This window comes from Gopherus flavomarginatus, chromosome 5 (genome assembly GCF_025201925.1).
Source record: "Gopherus flavomarginatus isolate rGopFla2 chromosome 5, rGopFla2.mat.asm, whole genome shotgun sequence".
Classification (NCBI taxonomy): Eukaryota; Metazoa; Chordata; order Testudines; family Testudinidae; genus Gopherus; species Gopherus flavomarginatus.
In genome coordinates, this window is record NC_066621.1 from 35,540,894 (window position 1) to 35,568,720 (window position 27,827).

The following is a 27,827-nucleotide window of genomic DNA, read 5'->3' on the forward strand; positions in this document are numbered from 1 at the left end:
GGGGCTCTGGGGTAGGACAGAGGTGCACTGGCAGAGCTGTGGGGGGCAGCCCAGGACGGGGAGATCAGCGGCTGCGGTGGGGATTGAGGGGCACCACCCTGGAGGGCGCTAGCAGGGTCTCAGCTCACCCTACGTCCCCTTCTTAGCAGTCACTGTCTCCCGCGGAAGCTCTGGGGCAGGGCTGCCCCTTTAAGGGCCGCCCTCAGGGGAGGCGCCTGGCACTGCAGCCTCCCGGCTCTTCCTGGTCCAGGCGGCAGCGGCGGACGGCCGGGGGCGCCCGAAGTTTGTGACAGGTGGGGCCAGGGGGCGCATGGCGCTGGTCACCGTCCGCAGGTCCCCAGTCAGTAGCGGCCACGGCTCCCCCACCGGCCGCAAGGTGAGTGCCTGTCCCGCTCCAGCCGGGGCCTCTGCCCGGCCCCATTCCAGCCCCAGCCGGGACCCCTGCCCGGCCCCAGCTGGACTCCCCGAGCCGGGCTCCCCTTTCCCTGACCCACACCCGGGCCAGCCCCTGTCCCAGCTGGGCTCCCCCTCCTCCCTTTCCGTCCTCTCCGTGCCTCGGCGCTAGTTCCTGCGTCGGCTTTGGGGCTGTCTCTGCTCCCTACCGAGCTCCATGGCTGGGGGGACGAAGCTTGTGGAGTGATTAGTGCCCTGCAGCGCTGGCGGTGGAGGTGTGCCCAGCTGCTCCAGCCCCAGCCTCTCCCAGCAGGGGGCGCTGCAGGGAGCAGGGTGGGAGCACTGGCTGTGGGGGTGTGCCCAGCTGCTCCAGCCCCAGCCTCTCCCAGCAGGGGGCGCTGCAGGGAGCATGGTGGGAGCACTGGCGAGGATGGAGCTCCCAGCTAGTCCCGCCCCAGCCTCTCCCAGCAGGGGGGCGCTATGGTGAGCGGGGTGGGGGCACTGGCTCTGAGGGGAGCTCCCAGCTAGTCAAACCCCAGTCTCTCCCAGCAGGGGGCGCTGCATGGAGCAGGGTGGGAGCACTGGCTGTGGGGGTGTGCCTTGCTGCCCCAGCCCCAGCCTCTCGCTGCAGGGGGTGCTGCAGGGAGCATGGTGGGAGCACTGGCGAGGATGGAGCTCCCAGCTAGTCCCGCCCCAGCCTCTCCCAGCAGGGGGCACTATGGTGAGTGGGGTGGGGGCACTGGCTCTGAGGGGAGCTCCCAGCTAATCAAGCCCCAGCCTCTCCCAGCAGCGGGTGCTGCAGGGAGCAGGGTGGGAGCACTGGCTGTGGGGGTGTGCCCGGCTGCCCCAGCCCCAGCCTCTCACTGCAGGGTGAGGGATGGGAGCACTGGTGAGGAGGGAGCTCCCGGCTACTCCAACCCCAGCCTCTTCCAGCAGGGGGTGCTGTAGTGCACATCAAGAGGGCTGCCATTACACATGGGTGCCCAGTGTCTGTGGCTGGCTCTAATTCCGTTTGCGCAGCCTGCGCTACCCTGTGGTTTATTGGCCACCGGTACTGACTTGTCATTAAGTTTCACAAACGGACACTTCCTTAGGAGGCTGCTTCCCCTTCAGTTATCGTCTTGCAGTCTGCAAAGTCACGCTGAGTGCAGTGGGATGTGGGGCCCCAGCGCCTGGGTTCACCCCCCCAGTGTCCCTACAGCGGGATCCACACCCCAGGCACTAGTGCTAGGATTCACCTTCCAGACCCCTCCCCCCAGCAGGATCCATGTCCCGGGCACTAGCACTCACCCCCCAGCCTTCCCCCAGCGGGATCCACACCCCATGCATTAGCACTAGGAGTCACCCTCCAGTGGGATGCACACCCCAGGCACTAGCACTAGGATTCATACTCCCCCCCCCCCCCCCCAGGTGACCAGACAGCAAATGTGAAAAATCTGGGTAGGGGGTGGGGGGTAATAGAAGCCTGTATAAGAAAAAGACCCAAAAATCAGGACTGTCCCTATAAAATTGGGACATCTGGTCACCCTACCCCCCACCCCCCTGAAGCAGGATCCATGACCAGGGGCACTAGCGCCAGGATTCACACTCTGTTTCCCTGTGTACAGCAGTCTCCTGGCTGCGTAGGCTTATGAGCGTCGTGTCTGGTTGCACGCGCTCTGCTGGGAGCTGCCGCTCAGGAAGGGCCGGGATGCTGTTAATATTATTTTCCACACTAAAAAATGTCAGAGGAAATTGTCACTGGGCTGCGAGCCCCGTTCTGGCTCCCAGGAGGGAACAAAAAGGTCCTGATACCTAGGCTGAGTCCATGGATGGTGCCCGAAAGGGCTCATGGCCCAGTCAATGCTCTAAATAGGCGGGAGGCGTCGGGGTGATGCCTGCCCCGAATGCGGCCATTTCCCCGTTGCAGCCTGACAGTGGGTGGCAAACCCCAGCCAACATCATGAAACTCCAGCTTCCTGTACCAGCAACTGTGACCTTGAGCGAGTGCCTTGCAGGCTGCAGGGATCCACAGTAGTTTCAGGCACCATTGGAGTAGAGGGCCCAGGGTGCAGGAGTTCCTGACCCTGCTACCAAGCCTGGCTCCTCTGTCACATCAGGCACACTCTCCTGCTGTCTGTTCAGCTCTCTGTGCATGCTCCTGGGAGGGGCAGGGGTCAGGTGACCCCTGCAGGCTGCCAAAGCTGAGCAGGAATCCTCCTGCAGGATACTTCTTGGACACAAGGGGGCGCTTCACTGAGGGCAGGGTTCTCCTCTCCTGTCTGCTCCCCGCTGCTAAGGCTGCTATCTCTGTTTTGTCCGCAGTTCCTCCTCCTGGCTGCCCCTTCCCCACCTACATGCTCCCAGGAGCCCTTCCTCATTGGCTTTCCAGGCATCCCTGGTCCCCCTTGCTCTGTTGCTCTCATGGGGGGCTTGAAACACCCCCGCCCTCCCCAGGGAGAAATGGCCAGTAAGGGTGGAAGAACCAGGCCACTGTTCCAGACTCCCAGCGCACGCGGGTGCCTGGCAATGCTGCTGTTCTGTTTACATCCTTAACAAACGTGTTTGGTGGGGAATTTCTCTGGTTGTTTAAAGGAAAGTATTCAAGAATGAGATATGGGGACTGTGATCCTCCCCTGACTCCAGATTCTTGTTTTTAGGTCTGGGGCACTAAGGGTGACACAATACAAGGTCACCATCTCGGAACTGAGAGCTCTGCTGGCAGAATGTGAGACCCCTTTGGCACCACTGGGCTCCTGGCAGGGTGATCAGTGGGCCAGCTCCTATTCAGACATCTGCAGGCACTAGCTGCTGCCCAGCACTGCCGCTCAGGAATTTCCCCAGGGCCCTGCAGTGCCAACTTGTTCCTGGGGCTCCTGAGGTGCCGCTCACATCCCACAGGGCCAGAGGAGCTGCCTTATCCTTGTTCCTTGCTCTGGACCTGCCCTGCCTGTGCTGGAGCTTGGGGGATGGTACATCCTCATCTCTGGCCCTAGCTGGGTGCCATGGGGTCATGGCCTACATGCCCACCCCCTGCAGGGGAGCAAGTTCTGTGCCCAGCCTGGGGCTGATCTATCTGTCTGTGGTTCTTTTGCAGGATGAAGAGGTTTCCAGGAGGAGCCAGCTGCAGCGACGGTGAGGTGACACTTCCATAACCTCCCCCCACAGCCAAAGGGAAGCAGGTTCCCAACCCCAGACCCCCTCCACCTGCTACGCAGTCACTAGCGAGAGATGGGAGGCAAGCAGTGTGGTCCCACCAGGGAGGAGCAATGACTGTGCACACTGCTGTTTGGAAGGAGGAAGCGGTGCTGAGATTCCCATGCTGGGCCCTCCCTCTTGCATTTGAAGGTCCTGCCCTATAGCTGCTGGATAGGAGAAGGGACTCTGCCCCATATTAGCCCCCTAAGCATCTGGGCTGCTGAGGGGGAGGGTGCTCCTATCAATCCCTCTCCACCCTGCTGACTTTTGAATCCTGCCCCCATGAATCACCCAAGCCTTTGCATCTGCTCAGAGCCCCAGGGTGAAACTAACCTGCCCCTGGATAGTTTTACCTCTGCCCCCTGTGTGCGTGTAATCACCTGCTCTGAAATTGTCCAGGGGCTGGTTAGTGTCAAAGCTCTGAGCAGCTGCTGAGGCGCAGGAGCCGCCTGCCCACAGACTCAGGCAGATGCCTCACGTCTGGGAGGTTGCCTTCACAACCCTAAGGGTTAGCGACTCAGTTCTTTTTCTCAGTGGAAGCTGGCGTGCTCAAATTTGACAGAGTGGGTCCCTCCCCTCCCCCAGGGCCAGCTTCCCTTGTAGGTGCAGGATGTTCCTCTGTCTCATATCTATGTCCTCTCCCCCCTCTCCACCCAGCCACAGCTTCGTCATGGTCAAAGGGGCTGCCTTACTCTTGCCGGAAGAGGAGAAGCTGGAGACGGTGCAAGAAGCCCCGCCCTCTCCGGACCAAATGCAAAGCCAGCAGGAGCAGCACCTGCAGCTGATGATGGGGCTGCTGCGGCAAGAGGATGCCATCCGCCTGGTGAGATAGGGCAGAGCTGGCCTGAGGTAGCTCCCAGGAGAGAACAGATCAGGGGGCGGAAACAGTGGGACGGGAGCGGAGATGAGTGATGCGGACAGTTGCCGCATCAGGTCATCAAACCGCTGGATTCATCCAGCTCAGGATCAACCCTTCCCTTCACCTCCCTCCCTGCCAGCCTGCCCCATATCAGCCTCATGGGTCCATCCAGTCCAGCATCCTCCTACCCAGATCAGCCCCATGGGTCCATCTAGTCCATCATCTCCCCCTCCCTCCCCGCCCCAGATCAGCTCTATGGGACCCTCTAGTCCAGCATCGCCCCACTATCACCCCCTACCCCAGATTAGCCCAATAAGCTGATCCAGCCCCCCAGACTCCAGTGCTGCTGGAGCAGCTATCTCGGTGTACCCACAATGCATTGCTCCCACCTCACCTCAACCTGGCGCCTCCATTCACAAGGCCTAGGTCCCCAGCCAGTGCCCTGGATGGGGTGGGTGAGCACAGCTTGGAACAGCCTAGCAGGTTTGATCTTGGTGCTCAAGGGGGAAGCAACAACAGGATATATACTGTAGGTGAGGAGGGGAAGGGGCAGACTGCACCTCCCATGCCTGTGTCTTCCTGCACTCTTACTGCCCCTCTCCTGAGCCCTGTTACTCACTGCCCTACTCCTTCCCTTCTCCCCACTCCCTGCTGCAGCTGCCCCTCCCCATCCTGATTGCACTGGCCCAGTTCCTGCAGCGCCCCCTCCCCTCCATCCCACTCCCCACAGCCCTGCATGCACAGACACCCTCCCAGGCAGACTGGCTCAGGGTTGCAGTCCATCCATTGCATGAGCATTATTCATTGTTTACGATCCCAGGCCTGGTCCCTCCCCCCATCCCTGGCACTGGCCCAGCCTTATTGGAGAATTGTTAACCACTCTAGCACGTAGGCTGTTCCACCCACTGGCAGGGTACAGGATGTCATGCCAGGTTGGAGAGGGCAGGGCTGGGCAGTGCAGGTTCCTCCCCCCTGGTGTCACAGTGCCCCTTGCTGGGGAGGGTGGGGCTGGGCAGGGGCAGATGGGGTGCTGTCTGTGTGCAGCGTGGAGTTTGTTGGGGGAGGGGATCCCTGCCTGTGGAATCTCATTTCTGAGCAGCCAGTTCCCCATTTATGGCTGCAGGGCTCTTGCTCTCGCCTCCTAGGCTGGCAGCCAGAGTCAGCTGCACAGTCCAGCCCAGGGGACTCTGCAGGGAGCTTCCCAGGGTTGCTCAGAGCTTCCCTTGCTTGCAAGGCTGAGTCACGCTGCCTGTGCCCCCAGGGGCCCCCCCATCCCTGAGAGCTGTGTGTGGATTGCTGAGCCCCAGTTGCGCACTGACCACACCAGAGCAGAATAGAGACCAAGGGTTCATCTCTTAACATCTGAGTTGGGAAACCACTGCCCAACCCCTCCCTCTCCAGCAGGGGATGCTAGGAAATTGGGGAGGAGCCTGCACTGCCCAGCCCTGCCCTCCCCAGCAGGAGATGCTGGGAAATTGGGGATAAGGAGGAGCCTGCCCTGTCCACGCTGCCCTCCCCAGTGAGGGAGCTGGGAAATTGCGAAGGGGGAGAAGCACTGCTGAGCCCTGTCCTCCCCAGCAGGGGGCAATGGGACACCAAGGAGGGGGTGGAGCCTACACTGCCTAGCCCTGCCTTCCCCAGCAGAGGGCGCTGTGATACAGAAGCAGGGGCACCGGGAAGTCACATGGAGAGGCAGGTCTCAGTCTGCCTCTGGCTTTGTCTCCAGGCTGTGCGGCTGGAGTCAACCCGGCCCCACCGGATCCGGTACCTGCTGCTCGTGTCAACAGAGGAGCTGGAGGACAAGAGCGAGACAGTGCTTCTGGGCGTGGACTTCCCTGAAGAGGGGTGAGGAGATTGGGGGGGCGCAGTGAGGAGCAGGGAGGGATGGTGGATGCAAGGGTTGCGTTGGCGAGTGAGGCGGGGAGGGTGAGCACAGAGGAGGGGGGAATTAGGGTGGTGGGGAGTAGGACTGAGGAGTGGGGAGTTCATGCCCCACAACCCATGGAAGGAGCTACCTGAACCCTGAGCTCTCAGAACCAGAGTGGCCAAACTCTTTGCTCTGCCCTTGGGCTGCCCCCCAGCATAAGAGCAGAACCCTGGACATGAGCAGGGAGCTGGAGTCTGTGGGGTCCTTGTTCCAAGTCTGGAACCTCTCCCACACCCCAGTGGGAACCCCTACTCTCACCCCCCCCGTACAAATGCTGTGTGCTCTGACCCCTCTCTCTGCCCCTAGGTCGACCAGATGCACCCTGGGGATGGTGCTGCCTCTCTGGAGCGACACCCAGGTCTTCCTCGACGGTGATGGGTAAGAGACCTTAGTCGTCTGTGCTGCCCCCATGGGGAGATCTCCTGTGCGGGGATGGTGCGGGGGGAGAGAGGGAAATTCTGCCTTGCGTCCAATCCGGACTGCGTTTCACCCCCCACATGCCACACACAGTGCCCCCAGCAACAGCCTGTCCTGCCCTCTGCTGGATGGAGATGGTAGTACAGGCTCTAGATTCATTGCCTGAACTGCTGCCTGGCACACAGCTCCCCTCCTCTCTCCGAACAGAGTCGTGGGGCTCTGAGAGACATGCCAGCTTTCACAGCAGCACCACCAGCCATGTCCCACGCAAGGTGCTCAGGGTCCCATGTGTTCTGCAGAGGCAGCTGCATCTTAACTGGCCATTGCTAGCCCAGTCAGCAATGAGAAATTTTACCAAAATGTTTCCTAATGTAGGAGACTTTAATGGACCATCCTTAGGTTTCAGAGTCAACATCACAAATTGATACACATTCGTACCTCTCCCAGTTGTTGCTCTGATCTGCTTGCATACTCAGACAGATGTCTATGTGGTGATCTGAGTAATAACAACAACATTTGGCTCCTATCTAGGGCTTTTCATCAGTAATCTCAAAGCACTATACAAAGAAAGTCAGGATCATTAGCACCTTTTTACAGATGAGGAAACTGAGGCACAGAGTGGGGAAGTGACTTGTCCAAGATCACCTAGCAGGCCAGTAGCCAAGCCGGAAGTAGAAACCCAGGTGTTTTCAGTCCTAGGCTAGTGCTCTACCCACTAGCCTCACAGACCTCCTTGAACAGGTGGCATTTATTAAAGGAAAAAGCTACAGCCTTCTGTCCTCCAGCTTGAGTCCCAGCTTTGACTCCTTTGTTTACCAGGGTCCTCACACAATTTGGAGCTCTTTAGTGCACATTGCGACCTGTGGTGGCTGTATGAAGCACTGCAAGGCCCAGACATCAGTTTTTCTAATAGAAGCTGAGAGTCTATGTGGGGAGGGGCTTCTTAAATGGACAGGGCTTGGTTTGTGGCTGGAGATTGGGAGAATAGCAGGACACTCTCCTCCCCCTGCAAATGGCTCATGTGGATCAGGGATGCGGTGCTGCTGTATGGAGCAGAGAAAGCCCAGCTTGACTCTCAGATCCCAGACGCTGAAAGCCGCCCTACCTCTGCTCATGCATGTGATCTGACTTGCAGGGAGCTGTTGAGTTGGCACTAGGGTGACCAGATGTCCCGATTTTATAGGGACAGTTCCGATTTTTGGGTCTTTTTCTTATATAGGCTCCTATTACTCCCCAGTCTCATCCAGATTTTTCACATTTGCTGTCTGGTCACCCTAGCTGGCACCTAGCATTCACAGAGCTGCTCAGTCCAGTTCTGTGTGTTAAGGGTGAATGTCTTCCTCTCCTCCTGCCTCCAGCCCCTTCTCCCTGCCCAACCCCCCTGTGAAATCCCTGCCTTCCTCTCTGTGTCTCTAGGGGCTTCAGTGTGACGTCCTGGGGGCAGACACGCATCTTCAAACCCATATCTGTGCAGACCATGTGGTGAGTGACCCCCATACTGCCTGTCACGTGCAGCTGGTGGGAGCTGTGGGATTGAGCGGGGAATGGACAAGGGTTTAGAGACAGAGTTGGAGAAATGGGATTTGGGCTGGACTGTGATCTTTCCATTTGTTCCCCCCCCCATCAGACTTGGAAAGCAGGGGATATCTGTGGGGATTGCCCCAGGGAGGAGGTGTCATGGCTGCAGAAAATAGAGGGATACCTCTGGGGTTTCCTTTGAGGGAGCTGTCATGGCTGCTGGGGTGGAGGGATATCTACGGGGATTGCCCTGGGGGGAGGTATGGTGGCCACGGGAGGTGGAGGGATATATATGGGGATTGCCCTGGGGTGGAGGTGCGGTGGCCACAGGAGGTGGTGGGATATCTGTGGGAATTGCCCTGGGTGGGGGCGGTGTGGTGGCCACGGGAGGAGGAGGGATATCTGAGGGCATTGCCGTAGGGTGGAGCTATGGTGGCTGTGACAGGTTGGATCACAGAACCCCCCTGGGGGCTGCCATCTGATGTGCCCAGACTACTTCTACCCCTGCTTTCCCTGCCAGCTCAGGACTCCAGCACCCTGTCTTGCTGAGCCAGACACTCCCGTCTGCTCCAACACAGACCTAGGGTCTCAATTACTTGCCCCAAAGCTGCAGGTTTACCTGAAAGCAGCTCATAGAAGTGTTCCTATCTTTAAACTCTCAGATGCCCAACTCCCAATGGGGTCTAAACCCAAATAAATCCGTTTTATCCTGTATAAAGCTTATACAGGGTAAACTCATAAATTGTTTGCCCTCTATAACACTGATAGAGAGAGATGCATAGTTGTTTGCTTCCCCAGGTATGACATACTCTGAGTTAATTAATAAGTAAAAAGTGATTTTATTAAATACAGAAAGTAGGATTTAAGTGGTTCCAAGTAGTAGCAGACAAAACAAAGTAAGTCAGTCACCAAGCAAAATAAAATAAAATGCGCAAATCTATGTCTAATCAAACTGAATACAGATAATCTCATCCTCAGAAATGTTTCTGTAAGTTTTTTTCTCAGACTGGACACCTTCCAGACCTGGCCACAACTCTTTCCCCGGTACAGCTCTTGTCTCAGCTCAGGTGGTAGCTAGGGGATTCTTCATGATGGCTCCTTCCCTTGTTCTGTTCCACCCATTTATATATCTTTTGCATAAGGCGGGAATCCTTTGTCCCTCTCTGGGTTCCCACCCCCTCCTTCTCAATGGAAAGACACCAGGTTAGAGATGGATTCCAGTTCAGGTGACACGATCACATGTCACTGCAAGACTTCATTACCCACTTGCCAGCACACACATATACAGGAAGACTTACAGGTAAAACAGTCATCAGATACAAGAGAGGTACATTTATACAAATAGGATGACCACACTCAGTAGATTATAAGCTTTGTAATGATACCTTACAAGAGACCTTTTGCATGAAGCATATTCCAGTTGCATTATATTCACTCATTAGCTTATTTTTACAAAACCATATAGACTGCAACGTCACAGTGGCCATGGGAGGTGGAGGGATATTTGTGGGGATTGCCCTGGCGGGGAGGGGCAGTGGCCATGGGAGGCTGTGGGACAGCTGTGGGGACCTCTCCTCCCTCCCTCCCCCCACCCCCCTATGTGTATCCCTGCTCCAAAGCCCTGCAGTCGATGGAATAGGTTGTCAAGGCTGATTCCCCACTCTGGCACTTCAAGTACAGAAGGTAGGAGCCCGCAAGGATTCTAAAAATTAATACTGGCCACTCCAGGCTTGTATTAAACTTCCAAACAGTTAAAGAGTTTCACTCTGACCTTGGATGGGTAGATGCTGTAGCCACCCAACTGCAAAAAAACCCCTTGGGACTAGGGAAGGCTCACTTGGGAATTCCTTCCTGTGGGATACCCTCAAGCCCTCTCTCTGTCACACACCCCCCCCCCTGGGGAAGAGCTGAGAAAGAAAACAAAGGAAATCAGCTGTTGCTACCAGCTAATTAAACAACATGCACAAACCTCTTAGGGACACAAAAATCCAGTCCTGTTCTTAAAAAACGTCAACTTTATTAAACCTAAAAAGAAAGGAAATACATTTGGAATTTAGGCTTTTTGCTAAACCTTAAAAGAAACAATTACAAAAATTAAGCATCAGGATAGCTGTCTTAAGGTTCAGCTTAAAGGTTACAAGCAAACAAAAGCATCTGGGCTTAGCACAGAGAACTCCACAAGCCAAGAAGAAATAAAAGAAATAACCCTAATCGTGTCTTCCTAGGCATTCCCTGATTACTTACATATTTGGGGTTTCAGATAAGTAGGGTTGAGGCATAGGGGCTGACTTCTAATGGTGCCAGTGGGTGCTCGACCCCCCCGCCCCCGGCACCTCCCCATTCCAACCCCTTCCCCAAAGTCCCTGCCCCAACTCTGCCCCCTCCCTGCCCCTTCCCCAAATCCCCACACTAGCTCCACCTCTTCCCTGCCTCTTCCCCTCTCCCTCCCAGAGCTTGCTCAGGGGAGGAGGTGAGGTGGGGCAGGGCAGGGAGCTTGGCTGCTGGTGTGTGCAGAACACCCACTAATTTTTCCCCATGCCAGGTATGGGTTGAGGTATGATTTGATCCTTTTTCATACCTGGTATTAAAGCTGCGTACAGCATTGCTGCTCTGTGTCTCTGCTCTTTCCCAGAGAACCACAACAGACAGACAAAGGGAAGATTTTTCCCAATTTTAAAAAGTTCTAGCCCTCCCATTGGCCCTTTTGGTCAGGTGCCCACTCCCTTCCTTTTACCTGGGGGCTTATTAACCCTTTACAGGTAAAGCAAGTAGAGAATAACTACTAACAGGGATTTTGTAGCTAACTGGTTGGCTGGGTGTCCACAAAAGGGAGCTCTCCCGCGCCCCCCAACGTTCATTTATCACACGGGCTGTTATGGTAAAGTAGTTGTAGTGCAGATGCCCTGCTCCCGGGCACTAGCCAAGCAGCAGGGAAGTGGGTGGGGTCCCATATGGGAAGTCACCTTCCCCCGCCAGTCCCTGTGGGCAGAGGTCTGTGCCTCATGCTTGTTGTGTCTCCAATCTGACGTCAATCTGCCTATCTGCTCCCCTCCTCCAGGTCAGTGCTGCAGGTGCTGCACAAGGCGTGCAATGAAGCCGTCCAAAACAACCACTTCCCTGGGGGCAGTGCGCTGGGCTGGGCTGAGTGGTACCAGCGTGCCATAGCCTCAGAGCAGAGCTGCATCAACGAGTGGCTGGCCATGTCTGACCTGGAGTCCGTGCGGCCCGACTCCCCTGCCCTCTTCTCTGACCGGTCAGTACCAGGCCGGGAGCGCTGGGAGGGGGTTGGGGGAGGATCGGCACAGTGTGGCAGGCCAGGGGGCTCCCCCACCAGCTTCATTCAGCGAGCCACGCATGTATCTCTTCCTGTGGGGCAGCCTCCACCTCAGCAGCAGGTGGAGATCTAGATGGGGCAGGGCTCCCTGTAAGAGCCTCAAATGCTAGATGCTGACTGGCTGAGTACCAGGTTCGAATCCTCCCTAGAGCCTGCAAATTGGTTAGATCTAAGCCAAACCCTAACAGTGGGGCAGGGTCTGAGGGCAGAATCTGGGAGCCCTGTGGGCTTTGACACCCCACCTTTCTCTGTGCCCCAGGCCAACGGAGCGTGAACTTATGGAGCGGAAGATCCGGGCCAAACTGCGTGAGCTGATGGCTACGGCTGATCTGGAGAGCATCACCTCCAAGGAGGTGGGGTGCATGAGGAGGAGGCAGGTCGGGGTGGAAGATGGGGATGGGCATGCATTTGTGGGTAAAGGTGGCCTGGGAAGCGATTGGCTGAGGGGGACAGGAGGGAAAAAGGGGCAGGATGTATGGGTTAGGGGGAAGTGGGAGTAACCAGCCAACCTCACCTCCCCCTCCTGGGGCCAGAGTGGGATCTTCCCTCTGATGGTCCGTTCCCCTTGCAGATCCGCACAGAGCTGGAGCACCGCACTAGCTGCAGCCTGAAGGAGTACAAGGAGTTCATTGATAACGAGATGCTGCTCATCATGGCTCAAATGGACCGTCCCTCCAAGATCTTTGAGCACCTGTACCTGGTGAGCAGCTGCCAGGGGCTGGGGAAAGCTCTGTCCTGGCCTCTTCCAGCAGGGGCCACTGCAGGGAGTGAAGCAGAAGTGCAGGCTGTGGGGAGAGCTAGTCCAGTTCTGGCCTCTCCCAGCAGGGGGCGCTGTGGGAAGTGGGGCAGAAGCACTGGTTGTTGGGGGAACTCCCAGCTACTCCAGTCCCATCCTCTCCAGCAGGGGGCACTCTTGCAGTTACTCAGGGCTGGACTTAACTCCCTGGGGGTAGGACTTTCCTTGAGACGGCGCTAAGGGAGCGGCTGCAGTCGCTGCCCTGGATTTCCCCATTTGTCCATTCACCCTGCTGTCCCCCTCTCTGCCTGTCTCTAGGGCTCCGAGTGGAACGCAGCCAATCTGGAGGAGCTGCAGCGCAACAGGTGTGTGCTCCAGCCCTGGGGGAGGGTCAGGGGAAGATTCCCCACCTGGCCTGTGTTGACCCAGGGCAACTTTCCATCGCCCTGCAGTGGCTAGATGGTGTAGAGAGATTAGTGAGTCTGCTGCTGCTTGTAGGGCAGGGTCGTCCCTGCAGCCATCTTGACCGGGGTGCATACTGAAACACGGGAGGCCAAGCGCTGGGGGATGAGCATCTTGGAGTGACCCTGTCCTTGCCTGCCTATTGTTCTCCAGGCTGCAAGGGGCTGTCTGAGCTGAGTTTGAATCCTGCCTCCTGCACTGCCTCACCACCCTGCTTGGTGCTCCTAGTGGGGGCAGGGCAGCTTGTCTCCAAGGCTACCTGCTGGGATGGGCATTGGAAGTAGGGTGTTTCGGGGTGTGATAGTACTGGGGAGCCCCAAGCACCTCCCTGACTCCTCCTCTGTATCAGAATCAGCCACATCCTCAACGTGACCCGAGAAATAGACAATTTCTTCCCGGCACATTTCACCTACCTGAATGTGCGGCTCTATGACGAAGAGGCCTCCCAGCTGCTGCCCTACTGGAAGGAGACATATCACTTCATCTCGGCTGTCCGGTAAGTGGGAGGCTTGGGGCGAAGGAATTGTGCATGTGCTGATAACTGAGCGAATCGCCCCTCTTGTCCCCCATCAGCTCCACACACCCCAGCCTCTGTCACTGGAGCTAAATGAGATCCGGAGGTGGCAATTGGTCCTTTGTCCTCTCTGTGGCTGCACTGTGGGCTACAGCCTCTAGGTGGCGACATAAGCTGCCTCTTGCAGAGTGTATTACAAAAGGAGTGAGTGTCGGGGAGACATGTCCAAAGACATGGGTGGACAGGATTACATGTAACCTGGGTCACTTGTGGGCACTGGAAAAGGGAGCGTGGAGGGCATCTCTGAGATAATCATCATAGCTTATCACTCCAAAACCACAGCCATGACCAGAGGGTGTGTCTTATCTCAAAGAGTTTCTCAGGAGGACTGATGTTGATGGGGGCAGCACTGAGGTGTTTGCCTAGGCTCTCCACATTCACATCTGGGCCATTCCTCAGCTTCCACTTGATCGTATTGTCACCTGTCTCTGCCACCCCGGCTCTCACTTGATTTAGAGTAGATCTGTGTGTAACAGAGTGGGAATTTTCTGTAGTATTTTTACAAGCCTATGTGTGCCTCTGTTTCCCTTATACCTGGCATGGCGACCTGGTGTGGGGGGAAAAGTACTAAGTTTGCTGTCAGTGAAGGCTGAGACATAGGGGTGTGTGTGTGTGTTTTTGTTGGTATGGCCTAGCTGTCAGAGCGGACTGAATGAGTTGTTAAACAAGACTGGCAGAACATCTGAGAAGACAATGGAAAGCGCACTCACCAGGACAAGGCGGGAAGCTGAGCAGAGCCCATCTCCAGAACAAAGGACTGGGAGGTGGGGGAGGGGCGTGGGTGGCTGCTGGAAGAAGCTTGGAGCTCTCACCTGGGAACTGACTAAGGAAAGAAGTCAGAGAGAGACAGCGAGCCTGAAAGTGAAGTTCACGCGACGCCACAGCTTGGCTGGGATCTGGGCTGACCACAATAGATCAGGTTTCAGCCTTCTCTTCTCTGTGCCAACCTAAGGCCTTCCTCGGCTGGGTCGCAGCTGACTAAGAAACCTGACTGTTCTGCCCACGCTGTTTGGTGTCACTGCAAATGTTGGGTGAGGTGCATTAATCCCTGAAGAGGGGACAAGTCTCTACCAGGAGTCTCTCTCAGCTGGCCTCACTGAACAAAGCTCCCAGTGTAAAGCAGGAAGGCAGGAGCGAAGGATTGGTGGGTAGCTGACACTTGTGCCCCCATGTCTCTCCATGCAGTAACCTTCTTTCCACCCACTCTCAAATTTTCCCTTTGCTCCAAGGGTATTTGAGAGGCATCTGGGCCTGGGGATCTTTGGTGTGATGGTGGTGTAATGAACTGCACTCGGTTGGTGGTCTTTGGGCAGTTGGCCTTGATATGTCCCAGTTCATTACACTTAAAGCATCTTCCATCTGATGGGTCACTGGGTTGAGGTGAGTTACTGGAGACTGGTGAGGTGGAAGAATAGGGCGTCTGTGGCTTTACTTGGGTTGTATGTGGGGTCTTTGGCTGTCCTCAGTTGTAGGGTTTATGGTCGGTGTGCCCTCTGGGGTATTCGTTCCCCTTGACAGTAGCTTTCTTGCTTTCTGCTACTTCCATCCATCTGGCTCCAATCTCCCCCGCCTCGGCGAGATTTTTGGGTTTTCCATCTTGTATGTACCGTGTTATGTCCTCAGGAACACCATCCAAGAACTGCTCCATTTGTATGAGGAGGTGCAGTTCTTCCAAGGATTTAACATTGTGTCCTGATATCCACGCCTCATAATTTTTCCCAACGTAGTAGGCGTGTTTAGGAAATGACACATCTGGTTTCCACTTTTGGGTTCTGAAACGCCGACGGGCATGATCCGGGGTTATCCCCATTCTGTATCTGGCCTTGGTTTGAAAAAGTTTATAGTCGTTCATTTTCTCCTTAGGCATTTCAGCTGCCACCTCTGCTAAAGGTCCACTGAGCTGTGACCTCAATTCTACCATGTACTGGTTTTCAGGGATGCTGTACCCAAGACAGGCTCTTTCAAAATTTTCCAAGAAGGCCTCAGTGTCATCACCTGCCTTGTAGGTGGGAAATTTCCTGGGATGTGGAACCATAATTGGTGAAGGGTTGTTAGGATTGGCTGGAGCCTGTTGCTTAGCCTTTTCTAATTCCATGGCCTGTCGGTGGGTCTCCCTCTGGAGTTCTATCTGTCTTCTGTAGGCTGCCTCTTCTTCTTCTTGTTTCCTTCTGTGGGCCACCTCTTCTTCTTCTAGTTTCCTTTTGTGGGCTGCCTCTTTGGCTGCTTGTTCTCTTTTGTAGGCTGCCAGTTTGATGTTTTCTTCCTTTTCTTTCAGCTCCACCTCTTTTTGTCTTTTTTCCAGTTGTCGCCTGTGTTCAACTTCTTTGATTTGTTCTTCTGGCTCCCTTTTTTCCTTGGAAGTCATGGTTCCTATTTTCTTGTGTTGGGGTGCCCTCTGGTGTTTATTGTCTGAACTGCAGGCTCTGTTGCCTCCTGGGGTCTGCCTAGCAACAGTGCCTTTTTCCCTTTCTTCCTCTAGCTAATCTTTTCAATGTAAAGTAAACCAGAAAAACCACTTTATTTGCATGTGTATTGTGCTGGTAATGACTCTCAATGGGAGTGCTATTGTCACAAAAGACCCTTAATAGCTCCTTAATGGTTCCTTGCTTAATATGCAAGCCACAACTGCCAGAGAGAGCAGAGAAAAAAAAATTCTCTCTGGTTCCTTTTAAAACCAAACCCTCTCTGCTAAAAAGCCCCTAGCAGAGAAAAGAAAAATATAATATTCCTACTGGCTTCTGGATTCTATCTATCTATTCCACCACTGCACACCATGTCATAACCTAATCCCAGATTTGGACCTTAGCGTCCAAAATATGGGGGTTAGCATGAAAACCTCCAAGCTTAGTTACCAGCTTGGACCTGGTAAAGCTGCCACCACCCAAAAAATTAGAGTGTTTTGGGGCACTCTGGTCCCCCCCAAAAACCTTCCCTGGGGACCCCAAGACCCAAATCCCTTGAGTCTCACAATAAAGGGGAATAAACCATTTCTCTTCCCCCCTCCAGGTGTTCCCTCCCTGGGTTCCTGGAGAGATACACAGAAGCAAGCTCCGTGAATCTAAACAGAGGGACACCACCCTCCAGGTTTCCAGCCCTGGAAACACAAGTACTTCCCTCTTCACCCAGAGGGAATACAAAGTCAGGCTAGTAAATCTAACGCACACAGATTTCCCCCTGACTTTTTCCTCCCAGCAATTCCCTGGTGAGCTGCAGACTCAATTCCCTGGAGTTCCCCACTAAAGAAAAACTCCAAGAGGTCTTAAAAGAAAGCTTTATATAAAAAGAAAGAAAAAATACATAAAAATGGTCTCTCTGTATTAAGGTGACAAATACAGGGTCAATTGCTTAAAAGAAATATGAATAAACAGCCTTATTCAAAAAGAATACAATTCAAAACATTCCAGCAACTACACACATGTAAATACAAAAGAAAACAATATAAACCTTACTGCCTTACTATATTTGTACTTACAACTTGGAAACAGAAGATTAGAAAGCAAGAGACAGAAATCCTCTCATAGCCGAGAGAGAGACAGGCACAAAACCAGAACAAAGGACTCGCACACAAACTTCCCTCCACCCAGATTTGAAAAAGTCTTGTTTCCTGATTGGTCCTCTGGTCAGGTGTTTCAGGTTACTCCTTTCCAGGTGAAAGAGACATTAACCCTTAGCTATCTGTTTATGACAGAGGCCCAGGAGGCCACGTGGCCTGCCCTGTGCAGGAAGAAGGAGACCACTTGGGCGCCTGGCACCACAAAGGGGGTTCCCCAAGAGACTGTTCAAATTTGGAGGTGTTGCACTGCCCCTGGGGAGCCACAATGCAGAGTTTTCATTCAAGGTCGTGCCCAGACGGAGTGGCTCTGAAGGAATCAGGTTCTCCAAGTTCTCCTGCTTCTTTGTTACTCTGGAGCTTGTCGCAGAGGTATTTGGGGTAAGGGATTTTCAGAGACAAAGCTCTTTTGAGACTTTAGCCTCCTGGATGGTGCAATGTGTCCATGCAGTGGGTGTCTGGGATCCTGCACCTCTTTTGGTCTCTCCTTTCTACCTCACTGATGGTGGCACAGTCCCTGCAAGGCAGTATAGCTACAGTTTAAAAGTGCCTGTGATGATCCTGCGGGATTGATTGAGTTCAGTAACAATTTTGTGTGCATAACTCATGCTGGACCATACAGGGCACAGGACTCTGGAGCTAGGGCAAGACGGGTTAGTTGGTGTGTTTTAGGGTCAGCTCCCCTCTTTATGTAGCCTAGGTTTTGAAGTACGCAATTCCTGCAGTTCACTTTCTTTTTCAGCTTCTCGGTGTGCTCTTTGAGTGCCAGTGTTCTGTCTAATGTGACCCTTAGGTACACTGGATATTCACAGAGCTCAAGGATTGTACCAGCCCACAATAGTTTCGCTTAGAAGGAGACCAAAGGTAAGTGGGGAAATAGGATACCGGGAGGAAGCACGAGCAGGAGAGTACAAGAGGGGAGGACTCCTGTCTCAGACGGAGAAAGCGAGACAATCAGCGAGTTATCTTAAGTGCCTATACCCAAATGCAAGAAGCATGGGAAACAAGCAGGGAGAACTGGCATCCTGGCACAGTCAAGGAACTATGATGTGATTGGAATAAGAGACTTGGTGGGATAACTCACAGGACTGGAGTACTGTCATGGATGGATATAAACTGTTCAGGAAGGACAGGCAGGGCAGAAAAGGTGAGGGAGTTGCATTGTATGTAAGAGAGCAGTATGATTGCTCAGAGCTCCTGTATGAAACTGCAGAAAAACCTGAGAGTCTCTGGATTAAGTTTAGAAATGTGAGCAATAAGGGTGATGTCGTGGTGGGAGTCTGCTATAGATCACCAGCCCAGGGGGATGAGGTGGACGAGGCTTTCTTCCGGCAACTAGCAGAAGTTACTAGGTCGCAGGCCCTGGTTCTCATGGGAGACTTTAATCACCCTGATATCTGCTGGGAGAGCAATACAGCGGTGCACCGACAATCCAGGAAGTTTTTGGAAAGTTTAGGGGACAATTTCCTGGTGCAAGTGCTGGAGGAACCAACTAGGGGCAGAGCTCTTCTCTGTGAGCAGCAGATCAAGAAGATTTAGTAGAGGAAGCAAAAATGGATGGGAACCTGGGATGCAGTGACCATGAGATGGTCGAGTTCAGGATCCTCACACAAGGAAGAAATGAGAGCAGCAGAATACAGACTCTGGACTTCAGAAAAGCAGACTTTGACTCCCTCAGGGAACTGATGGGCAGGATCCCCTGGGAAAATAACATGAGGGGGAAAGGAGTCCAGGAGAGCTGGCTATATTTTAAAGAATCCTTATTGAGGTTGCAGGAGAAAAACATCCCGATGTGTAGGAAGAATAGTAAATATGGCAGGCGACGAGCTTGGCTTAACAGTGAAATCCTTGCTGATCTTAAACACAAAAAAGAAGCTTACAAGAAGTCGAAGCTTGGACAAATGACCAGAGAGGAGTATAAAAATATTGCTCAGGCATGCAGGAGTGAAATCAGGAAGGCCAAATCACACTTGGAGTTGCAGCTAGCAAGAGATGCTAAGAATAACAAGAAGGGTTTCTTCAGGTATGTTAGTAACAAGAAGAAAGTCAAGGAAAGTGTGGGCCCCTTACTGAATGAGGGAGGCAACCTAGTGACAAAGGTTGTGGAAAAAGATAATGTACTCAATGATTTTTTTGCCTCTGTCTTCACAAACAAGGTGAGCTCCCAGACTGCTGCGCTGGGCAGCACAGTATGGGGAGAAGGTGACCAGCCCTCTGTGGAGAAAGAAGTGGTTCGGGACTATTTAGAAAAACTGGGCGAGCATAAGTCCATGGGGTCGGATGCGCTGCATCCAAGGGTGCTAAAGGAGTTGGAGGATGTGTTTGCAGAGCCATTGGCCATGTCAAAGTTAGAATCAGGACTCACAATTTGTCAGACCACTCTGTTTATTAGCACAGCGCTCTGCCAATAACATTCAGAATATGTGAGTGGCCATGCAAGGCCCAAACAGTCTTATTTATACAGATAAAAGAGCGGGAATTTAGACAAAGAGACAAAGAAAGCAAAACAGTAAAATTCACCTGGGGCACAGCATGCATATCCTACTTCCTTACTAACTGTTATCGATCTAAGGCTAATACTTCACCAATTGCCCTTAAACTATGCAATTGTTCTATGTTAATGTCTGTATTCCTGACACCTGGATTGCAACATTCCAACAATTTTGCTTAAATGTACAGACAACATTTCTTTAATCCTTTCTATTCTTACAATATAATTCATTCTGCTTTCACAGCCATTATCTTTGAAAACTCATGGTGAATGGGGGAAGTCCCGGATGACTGGAAAAAGGCTACTGTAGTGCCCATCTTTTAAAAAGGGAAGGAGGAGGATCTGGGGAACTACAGGCCAGTCAGCCTCACCTCAGTCCCTGGAAAAATCATGGAGCAGGTCCTCAAGGAATCAATTCTGAAGCACTTAGAGGAGAAGAAAGTGATCAGGAACAGTCAGCATGGATTTACCAAGGGCAAGTCATGCCTGACTAACCTAATTGCCTTCTATGAGGAGATAACTGGGTCTGTGGATGAGGGGAAAGCAGTGGATGTGTTATTCCTTGACTTTAGCAAAGCTTTTGATACGGTCTCTCACAGTATTCTTACCAGCAAGTTAAAGAAGTATGGGCTGGATGAATGGACTATAAGATGGATAGAAAGCTGGCTAGATCATCAGGCTCAACGAGTAGTGATCAACAGCTCCATGTCTAGTTGGCAGCCGGTTTCAAGCGGAGTGCCCCAAGGGTCGGTCCTGGGACCGGTTTTGTTCAATGTCTTCATTAATGATATGGAGGATGGCGTGGACTGCACTCTCAGCAAGTTTGCAGATGACAGTAAACTGGGAGGAGTGGTAGATACACTGGAGGGTAGGGATAGGATACAGAGGGACCTATATAAATTAGAGGACTGGGCCAAAAGAAACCTGATGAGGTTCAACAAGGACAAGTCCAGAGTCCTGCACTTAGGACGGAAGAATCCCATTCACTGTTACAGACTAGGGACCGAATGGCTAGGAAGCAGTTCTACAGAAAAGGACCTGGGGTTACAGTGGACGGGAAGCTAGATATGAGTCAACAGTGTGGCCTTGTTGCCAAGAAGGCTAACGGCATTTTGGGCTGTATAAGGAGGGGCATTGCGAGCAGATTGAGGGACGTGATCATTCCCCTCTATTCGACATTGATGAGGCCTCATCTGGAGTAGAGTCCAGTTTTGGGCCCCACACTACAAGAAGAGTGTGGAAAAATTGGAAAGAGTCCAGCGGAGGGCAACAAAAATGATTAGGGGGCTGGAGCACATGACTTATGAGGAGAGGCTGAGGGAACTGGGATTGTTTAGTCTGCAGAAAAGAAGAATGAGGGGGGATTTGATAGCTGCTTTCAACTACCTGAAAGGGGGTTCCAAAGAGGATGGATCTAGACTGTTCTCAGTGGTAGTAGATAACAGAACAAGGAGTAATGGTCTCAAGTTGCAGTGGGGGAGGTTTAGGTTGGATATTAGGAAAAACTTTTTCACTCAGAGATCAGATATCAGAGGGGTAGCCGTGTTAGTCTGGATCTCAGAGAGTGATGAAGCACTGAAATGGGTTACCTAGGGAGGTGGTGGAATCTCCTTCCTTAGAGGTTTTTAAGGTCAGGCTTGACAAAGCCCTGGCTGGGATGATTTAGTTGGAAATTGGTCCTGCTTTGAGCAGAGGGTTGGACTAGATGACCTCCTGAGGTCCCTTCCAATCCTGATATTCTATGATTTTATGAGTCTATGAGTCTGTGATTCTGTGCCTGGCCTGACAGTGTTTCAGGTGGAAGGCATAAGCTGGTGTCTTGCTAGGGCTGGCATTCAGGATCCATGTGTGATAGTATTCTCCAAGTACACTCAGGGAGCCAGTTAGAATGTCCTGCAATCTTTCCAATTGGGTAGTGACGCAAAAATCATCTGCCTAAATGAAACCTCACACATCGGGAATTCAAGTTGGTCATTTGTGTAGACATAAACCAGAAAGGGTGATGCCACGAAACCTTGGGGTAAGCCGTTCCATTGAGTACGACATCGACTTTTCTGACCATCCATCACGACAAAAAAGGTCATTTTTTGAGCAGGGAGATGACTTTGGCCCTCTTGCAACTTCAGTAGAAGCCCATGATAGTTCACAGGGTTATAAGCAACTGACAGGTCAACAGCACAACTTCGGTAATTTTACAGGCTTCAAAGCCATCTTCGATGTGTTGAGTTAGGTTTACAACTTGGCCACAGGCAGGGAGGTCCTGGGCATTGTCATCAGTCAACTGGCCTTCTACTGCTATCGCTATTCCATCTGCTAGCCTCTGTTCATATAGCCTGTAGGGTGAGAGTGGGCAAATTTTTTGGCCTGAAGGCCACGTCTGGGAATCAAAATTGTATGGTGAGCCATGAATGCTCACAAAATTGGGGTTGGGGTGTGGGAGGGGGTGAGGGCTCTGGTTGGGGGTGCGGTCTCTGGGGTGGGGCTGGGGATGAAGGGTTTGGGGTGCAGGAGTGTGCTCTGGGCAGGGATCAAGGGGATTGGAGGGTGGGAGAGGGATCCGGGCTGGGGCAGGAGATTGGGGCATGGGGAAAGGCAGGAGTGCAGGCTCTGGGCAGTGCTTACCTCAAGTGGCTCCTGGAAGCAGCGGCATGTCCTATCTCCGGCTCCTACACAGAGGTGCTGCCAGTCAGCTCTGCACGTTGACCCATCCACAGGAATCCCTCCTGCAGCTCCCATTGGAACACTGGAGGGGGCCATTGGAGCACATAGGAGCTGGAGGGGGACCATGCTGCTGCTTCCAGGAGCCACATGGAGCAGCCCCCAACCCTGCTCCTCAGCCAGAACGGGGCAAGCCCCAGACCCTGCTCCCCAGCAGGAGCTCGAGGGCTGGCTTAAAACAGCTGGTGGGCTGGATTCAGCCTGTGGACCATAGTTTGCCCACTCCTGTTGTAGGGTAAGCAGAATAAGGCTATTGAATGGTAATGTTACAGAGTTTAAGGTCTTTATGTGGTTTGAGTAGTGCGACCACTTAGGCCTGTCTCCACAGCCTGGGTACGTCCATGCGGGAATCAAAGAAGTCAAGCAGGCACTTCTGTGCTCCCTCCCTGAAGCAGATGTGCTGGAAAACGGGGCCAGGAGGGCATGGCCCCATCAGTTTTTACCGGCTGTAAGGGTGAACGATAGGGGATGGGGTCTTGGGGGGAAGAGGTAGCGCAAGAACGGAGGCTTAGGAAGAAGGGGTGATGCGGTGGGACAGGGCTAAGAGTTCATTCAATCTCCCAGAATCCAGCTGCCTCTCCATGTTCCAGCATTTTTGTGGCCGTGTCAGCTCCCAGTATCGGAGCTGCTCATTGTGGACGTTGCTGTCTCCTGCTTGACTTGTTCTGTTCGGCATGTGGCTGCATGGGCGGGTTTATGGGTTGCAATGTGTCACTGTGTTACTGCGGCAGTGCGTTTTGGTTGTAGTCCATGGGGGTCAGCTTGCAAATGGTGGCCTGTGCTTTTTTGCTGTCAGGGCAAAGTTTGTTGCCATAGGGATCCAGGTCAAACAGGTCTGAATATCTCCTATATTGCTGGTTTGTCTGTTCTAAAGCCCCGGTACAGATAGTGTCCGATGTCCCCGGGACGCTTCCCTGTGGTACCCAGGATTGTGCAGCACCTAACTACTGCCTGTCCTTAGCATGAAAGAGCCTTGTCTGTGCCTGCCAGAGATCAGCTCCCTGACTCCACTGGCAACACAATCATACCCCTCTCAGCCTGCGCCGACACCACTATCCCTCTGCAGATGAGCAACAGGCACGCTCCAACCCCTGAGTGTCCTCCTGGAGCATCTAACCCCTGTTCCACTGGACGCTCGCCGTATGTACCACTCCATTGTTCGTTTGGGACCATGCCCCTCAGCTTCTCACTTACATCTCAGCTCACTGCATTGTGATACATTTACAGGGAAAACAAGGATAAGGTTATTTATCAAAGAAAAGAGACTGAAATAACAGCAAGTACTTAGAAGCTCTGGAAGCAGCTGGTTACCTCTAAACAAAATCATAACCCGCCTTCTAGAGCTTAGACACTGTTCTGTCTCAAAGAGGCTTAGCTCACCCAGAGTCATTCTCCCAGCTATTAACCAGGCCAGCTGTCGCCCTCCATAAGACAAGCTGTCTCACAGCTTGTCCCCTAGGTGAAGGAATATAGATGTCTCTCTGCATTCTCCCCATATACCAGACTAATTTGTTGATCTTAGAACCTGGCCGCCCTCCTGCCGGGTGTTCCTTCCTGTAGACATTGTGAGCTCTTGTCTCCCTAATGGTCTTGATTAGCTGGTGGCTCTGTATGCAGATTGATTTATATTGGAAGCCACACATGACACAATGGTCAGCCATGGAGAGAGAAGCATTTGCTGTTCCTGCCTGAACAGAACCTGTTCCTTCCCTTCATAACTTACATACCTGACAGAACAAGAAGCAATAGTCTCGAGTTGCAGTGGGGGAGGTCTAGGTTGGATATTAGGAAACACTATTTCACTAGGAGGGTGATGAAGCACTGAAATGGGTTACCTACGAAGATGGTGGAATCTCCATCCTTAAGAGGTTTTTAAGGCCCAGCTTGACAAAGACCTGGCTGGGATGATTTAGTTGGTGTTGGTCCTGCTTTGTGCAGGGGATTGGACTAGATAACCTCCTGAGGTCTCTTCCAGCCCTAATATTCTATGATTCTGCCTTAAGAATGCAGTGTTCAGTAGATACATCCACACATCTCACCGTGATTAAAGCAACCAGCACATTACTGGCTGTTGGTAGAAGCCTCACGTGCCTCCGTTCGGTGCACTATTATGTAGATGTTAAACCCAGGGGATACCTGTAAAACCCTGTGCCCACTTATGCCCTCTGCCAGTTGGCACCAAAGAGTCTCCAGGTCACCGCACCCCAGGGATGTGCTTTTGGGCAGGCTTCCACACCAGGAGATAAATTCTCCCCAGCACTCACACGTCAGAGTGATACTACTAATGGATTTATCCACTTCCAAAGTAAAGCAACTGCTCTGTAGGTGAATCTCGGCCGGTACTAAGCTTTCCTGGATTATACCACAGCCTCTGTTGTCACTTGCGCTGGCCTGTGCTGCGATCTTGGGCTCGCTGCTGTGAGCTCCCTTCTGGGGAAGGGGAGGTGAAGAAGGTGCATTGAGCCCCTTGTGCCTGCCTCACCAGCCTGTATCCCCCAGCAGGGCCCAGAACTCGCGGGTGTTGGTGCACTGCAAGATGGGCGTAAGCCGTTCGGCCTCCACGGTGATTGCCTATGCCATGAAGGAGTACGGTTGGGAGCTGGAGCGGGCCTACCGGCACGTGCAGGAGCGGCGCCCCATCGTGCACCCCAACCCCAGCTTCATGAGGCAGCTGGAGTTCTACCAGGGCATCTTGGACGCCAGGTAACTGCAAGGACGGGGAGAAGCTTTCATTGCCTAGCCTTGCCCCCCAGCAAGGGTTTTGTGACATCAGGGAGGGGGAGGAGACTGCCCTGCCTTTCCCAGAACAGGGCACTGTGACATCCAGGTGTGGGAGAAGCCTGCATTGCCCAGCCCCACCTTCCCCTGCAGAGGTGGTTGTGACAACCCCAGTGCCTCATGTTCAGCTCAGTGTGTCTCTGCACAGCCGGCACAGCAGCCTGTGGGAGCAGAAGGCAGGAGACAGCCAATGGGAGGACACGGTGAACGGGAGTGACACTGGCAGTGATCAATCGGAAAGTGAGGGGAGCCTGTGCCAGGAGATACTGAGTTCAGAGGAGGAGCCAGGGTGGCAGGAGGAGGAGCCAGTCACGACGCCCCAGTATTGCTTCCGGCCCCTGCGGGAGCCCCCCGAGGAGCCAGCCCAGGCCCCAGCAGGGGACAAGGGGCCCCAGATCTGGGTGCAGGAGGCAGAGGAGCTGGGGGGCTCAGACGACTCAGGGGCTGAGGAGGTCCGGGGGCACCTGGCCGTGCTGCAGGTGCCAGACACACCCAGGACACCGCGTGACCGGCGCATCAACCTCTATGCCGTGATGAGGAGCATCAGCGAGATGGACAGCCCTGATGCCCCCACCCCGCTGGGGAATGCTGCCGAGGGGGAGGTAAGTGGCACAGCCAGAGGGCATCATGGGGGAGGGAGGAAGCCCAAGCTCGTGGGATACGGGTGTGGGAAGGTGCTATGCAGCCAGGGCCGTTCCAAGCTATTTTGGTGCCCTATGTGGGGGGGCTGTGTGAGGCCCTGCCCCAGGCCTCCATGAGGGTGGGAGCTGGCCACTTCCTGCAGGAAGTGGAGTGACCCAGCCCAGCCTGCTCTGCTCCCCTGGTTGCCAGGAGAGGAAGTCAGGGGCATAGGCGACAACTTTCTCGGCGCTGGTAGGTGCCTTTGCCCCCCGCCCTGCCCTTTTCCCTGCCCCAACTCCACCTCGTCCCTGCCCCCTCCCAACCACATCCCCAAAGTCCCCGCCCTAACTCCGCCCCCTCCCTGTCCCTATTGGATCCCTTCCTCAAATCCCCGCCTCAACCTCGCCTCTTCCCCCCAGCGTACTGTGTTCCCCCTCCTCCTTCCCTCCCTGCCCCGCGAATCAGCTGTGTCGTGGCACAAGCGCTGGGAGGGAGGAGAAGCAGGAAGCGGCGGCAAGCTCGCGGAGGAGGCAGAAGTGAGTTGGCACAGAGGGGCAGGGCCACGGAGAGCTGCCGGTGGGTGCTGAGCACCCACCAATTTTTTTCCATGGGCGCTCCAGCCCCAGAGCACCCACAGAATCGGTGCCTTTGGTCGGGGGGAACCACCCCCCAGCACTCGCTGGCGGTGTGGCTGGGGCTGGGTCGCTCTACTTACCGGTGAGTGCAGGGAGCCCGACTGCTTCTGGAGTCCTCAGGGGAGGGGGCAGGGCTGAGGCAGGAAGAGGCGGAGCAGAGGTGGGGGCTTTGGGGAGGGGATACAGTGGGGGCAGGGCTGGGGTGGAGCAGGGGTGAGAAGAGGTGGGGCTGGGGCAGCACGCAGCTGCACAGGGCACCAGGAAATTTTATGCCCCAAATTTCCTGGTGCCCTCCGCAGCTGCGTACTCTGTTTATGGGTAAGGACAGCCCTGTATGCAGCTGGAGGTGGGGCCCACATTTGGTGCAGAAGGGGAGGGATCGGGGCCCAGCAAAGAGAGAGCCTGAGTCTATCAGTGCCCTGAGCAAACCTGTTCTCTGATCATTTTCTCTCCTCCTTCCTGCAGGTGTTTGCTGCCTCAGAGCGCGAGTCACCTGTGGAGTGCCCCCCCCCGGAACCTGCCGCCTCACCATCACCTCCACAAGACAAGGAGGAGCCAGGGGCATCAGTGCCAGGCTTCAAGGCCAAGCAGCACCCACCATGGGCCCCAACAGATAAGACAGGCAAACGACGAGGCCAGCAGCGTAGCCGCCAGGTCCCCCGAAGCCATGCCCAGCCGTGCAAGCAGATCTCCTACCACCCGGCGCCAGGCAAGGTGCACAAGGCTGTGAAGCATGTGGAGGGCCCCGGCCCCAGCCCCAGGGCCCCATCTGCACGCCGGGCTCGTGCCATGGAGCACCGCTACTCTGTGGCCCAGCTCATGGATGCTGCCCTGGTGCTCAGCCGCACCAGAGAGTTCGAGGAGCGGCTGGAGGCAGCTGGCCAGGAAAGACCCCCCAGAGAGGAGCCTGCTAGCTCCCCACCCCCATCACAGGAGTCCCAGCCTGGAGGACGCACCCTCCCCCCATCACGACCCAGGAGGATGGTGCGGCAGGCCAGCGTGGACCTAGAGCCAGGCTCGGGATGAGACTCCACCCCCGTAGCCCCGCCTCTGACTGTGGCTCTGCCCCCATAGCCCAGGATACTGCCACGGATTGTGCTGGAGCCCAGCAGCTGCCCTGTACCAATGTCTAGGGGCAGGGCATTTGATACTGGGGGCATCAGTGCAGATCACCCTTGGGGGACGGGGCCTGAGTGCTGCTGGGGGTGGGGCCAATGGAAGATATGGACTCTAGGGTGGGAAAAACCCCTTCCCCAAGTATGCATCCGCCCCTCTCCCCCTGCAGATCTGGAGGAAGGATGGAACATGCTCCTGTGGGGATTGCTCTGTCCGCCCCTCACACTGCACAGCCCCATGCTGCCTTGAGGCTCCTGCCCTGCAGCTGAGCAGGTGTTACTTGGGGAGGATGGAGGGGCATGATGCCCTCTGTTGTCCCTCCCCACTAGCCCTTTGCTTTTGTTCAGTTGAGTACTGCTTTAGTCAGTTGGGTCAAAGGATGCCAACCCCATCACTGTGACTAAGGAGAGAGGGGGTGAACTCCTCCTCCCCTTCCCCAGCATTGCACACATAGACACCATGCCATCTCTCTCTGTGCCAGCCTCACTCTACCTGTAAATAAAGAGTTAATTCACTTTGCA

General features: G+C 54.3%; 1 protein-coding gene across 3 annotated transcripts; it reads left to right on the forward strand.

Moving 5' to 3' along the window:
* The first annotated feature begins 228 nt into the window (after positions 1-228).
* SSH3 (slingshot protein phosphatase 3) lies at positions 229-27,827 on the forward strand. Of its 3 annotated transcripts, none has more exons than XM_050956152.1 (14): positions 229-376; positions 3,470-3,507; positions 4,228-4,393; positions 6,156-6,274; positions 6,663-6,734; positions 8,190-8,255; positions 11,350-11,544; positions 11,885-11,978; positions 12,197-12,325; positions 12,680-12,726; positions 13,173-13,319; positions 24,656-24,859; positions 25,083-25,536; positions 26,656-27,827. In XM_050956152.1, exons 1-14 carry the CDS (start codon positions 311-313, stop codon positions 27,214-27,216), a joined length of 2,358 nt encoding a protein of 785 aa, XP_050812109.1. In that variant the 5' UTR covers positions 229-310; the 3' UTR covers positions 27,217-27,827. The 3 variants fall into 3 exon arrangements, with proteins under 3 accessions (XP_050812109.1, XP_050812110.1, XP_050812111.1); XM_050956153.1 differs by having other exon boundaries at positions 24,659-24,859; XM_050956154.1 differs by lacking the exons at positions 229-376; positions 3,470-3,507 and adding an exon at positions 3,608-3,720.

Excerpts from the sequence above, each read along its gene's own strand:
- SSH3 (XM_050956152.1), top strand. The coding sequence starts at position 311 with ATGGCGCTGGTCACCGTCCGCAGGTCCCCAGTCAGTAGCGGCCACGGC. Across the intron at positions 6,275-6,662 it reads GTGGACTTCCCTGAAGAGGG|GTCGACCAGATGCACCCTGG; the intron begins GTGAGGAGATTG and ends CTCTGCCCCTAG. Across the intron at positions 12,727-13,172 it reads GAGGAGCTGCAGCGCAACAG|AATCAGCCACATCCTCAACG; the intron begins GTGTGTGCTCCA and ends CCTCTGTATCAG.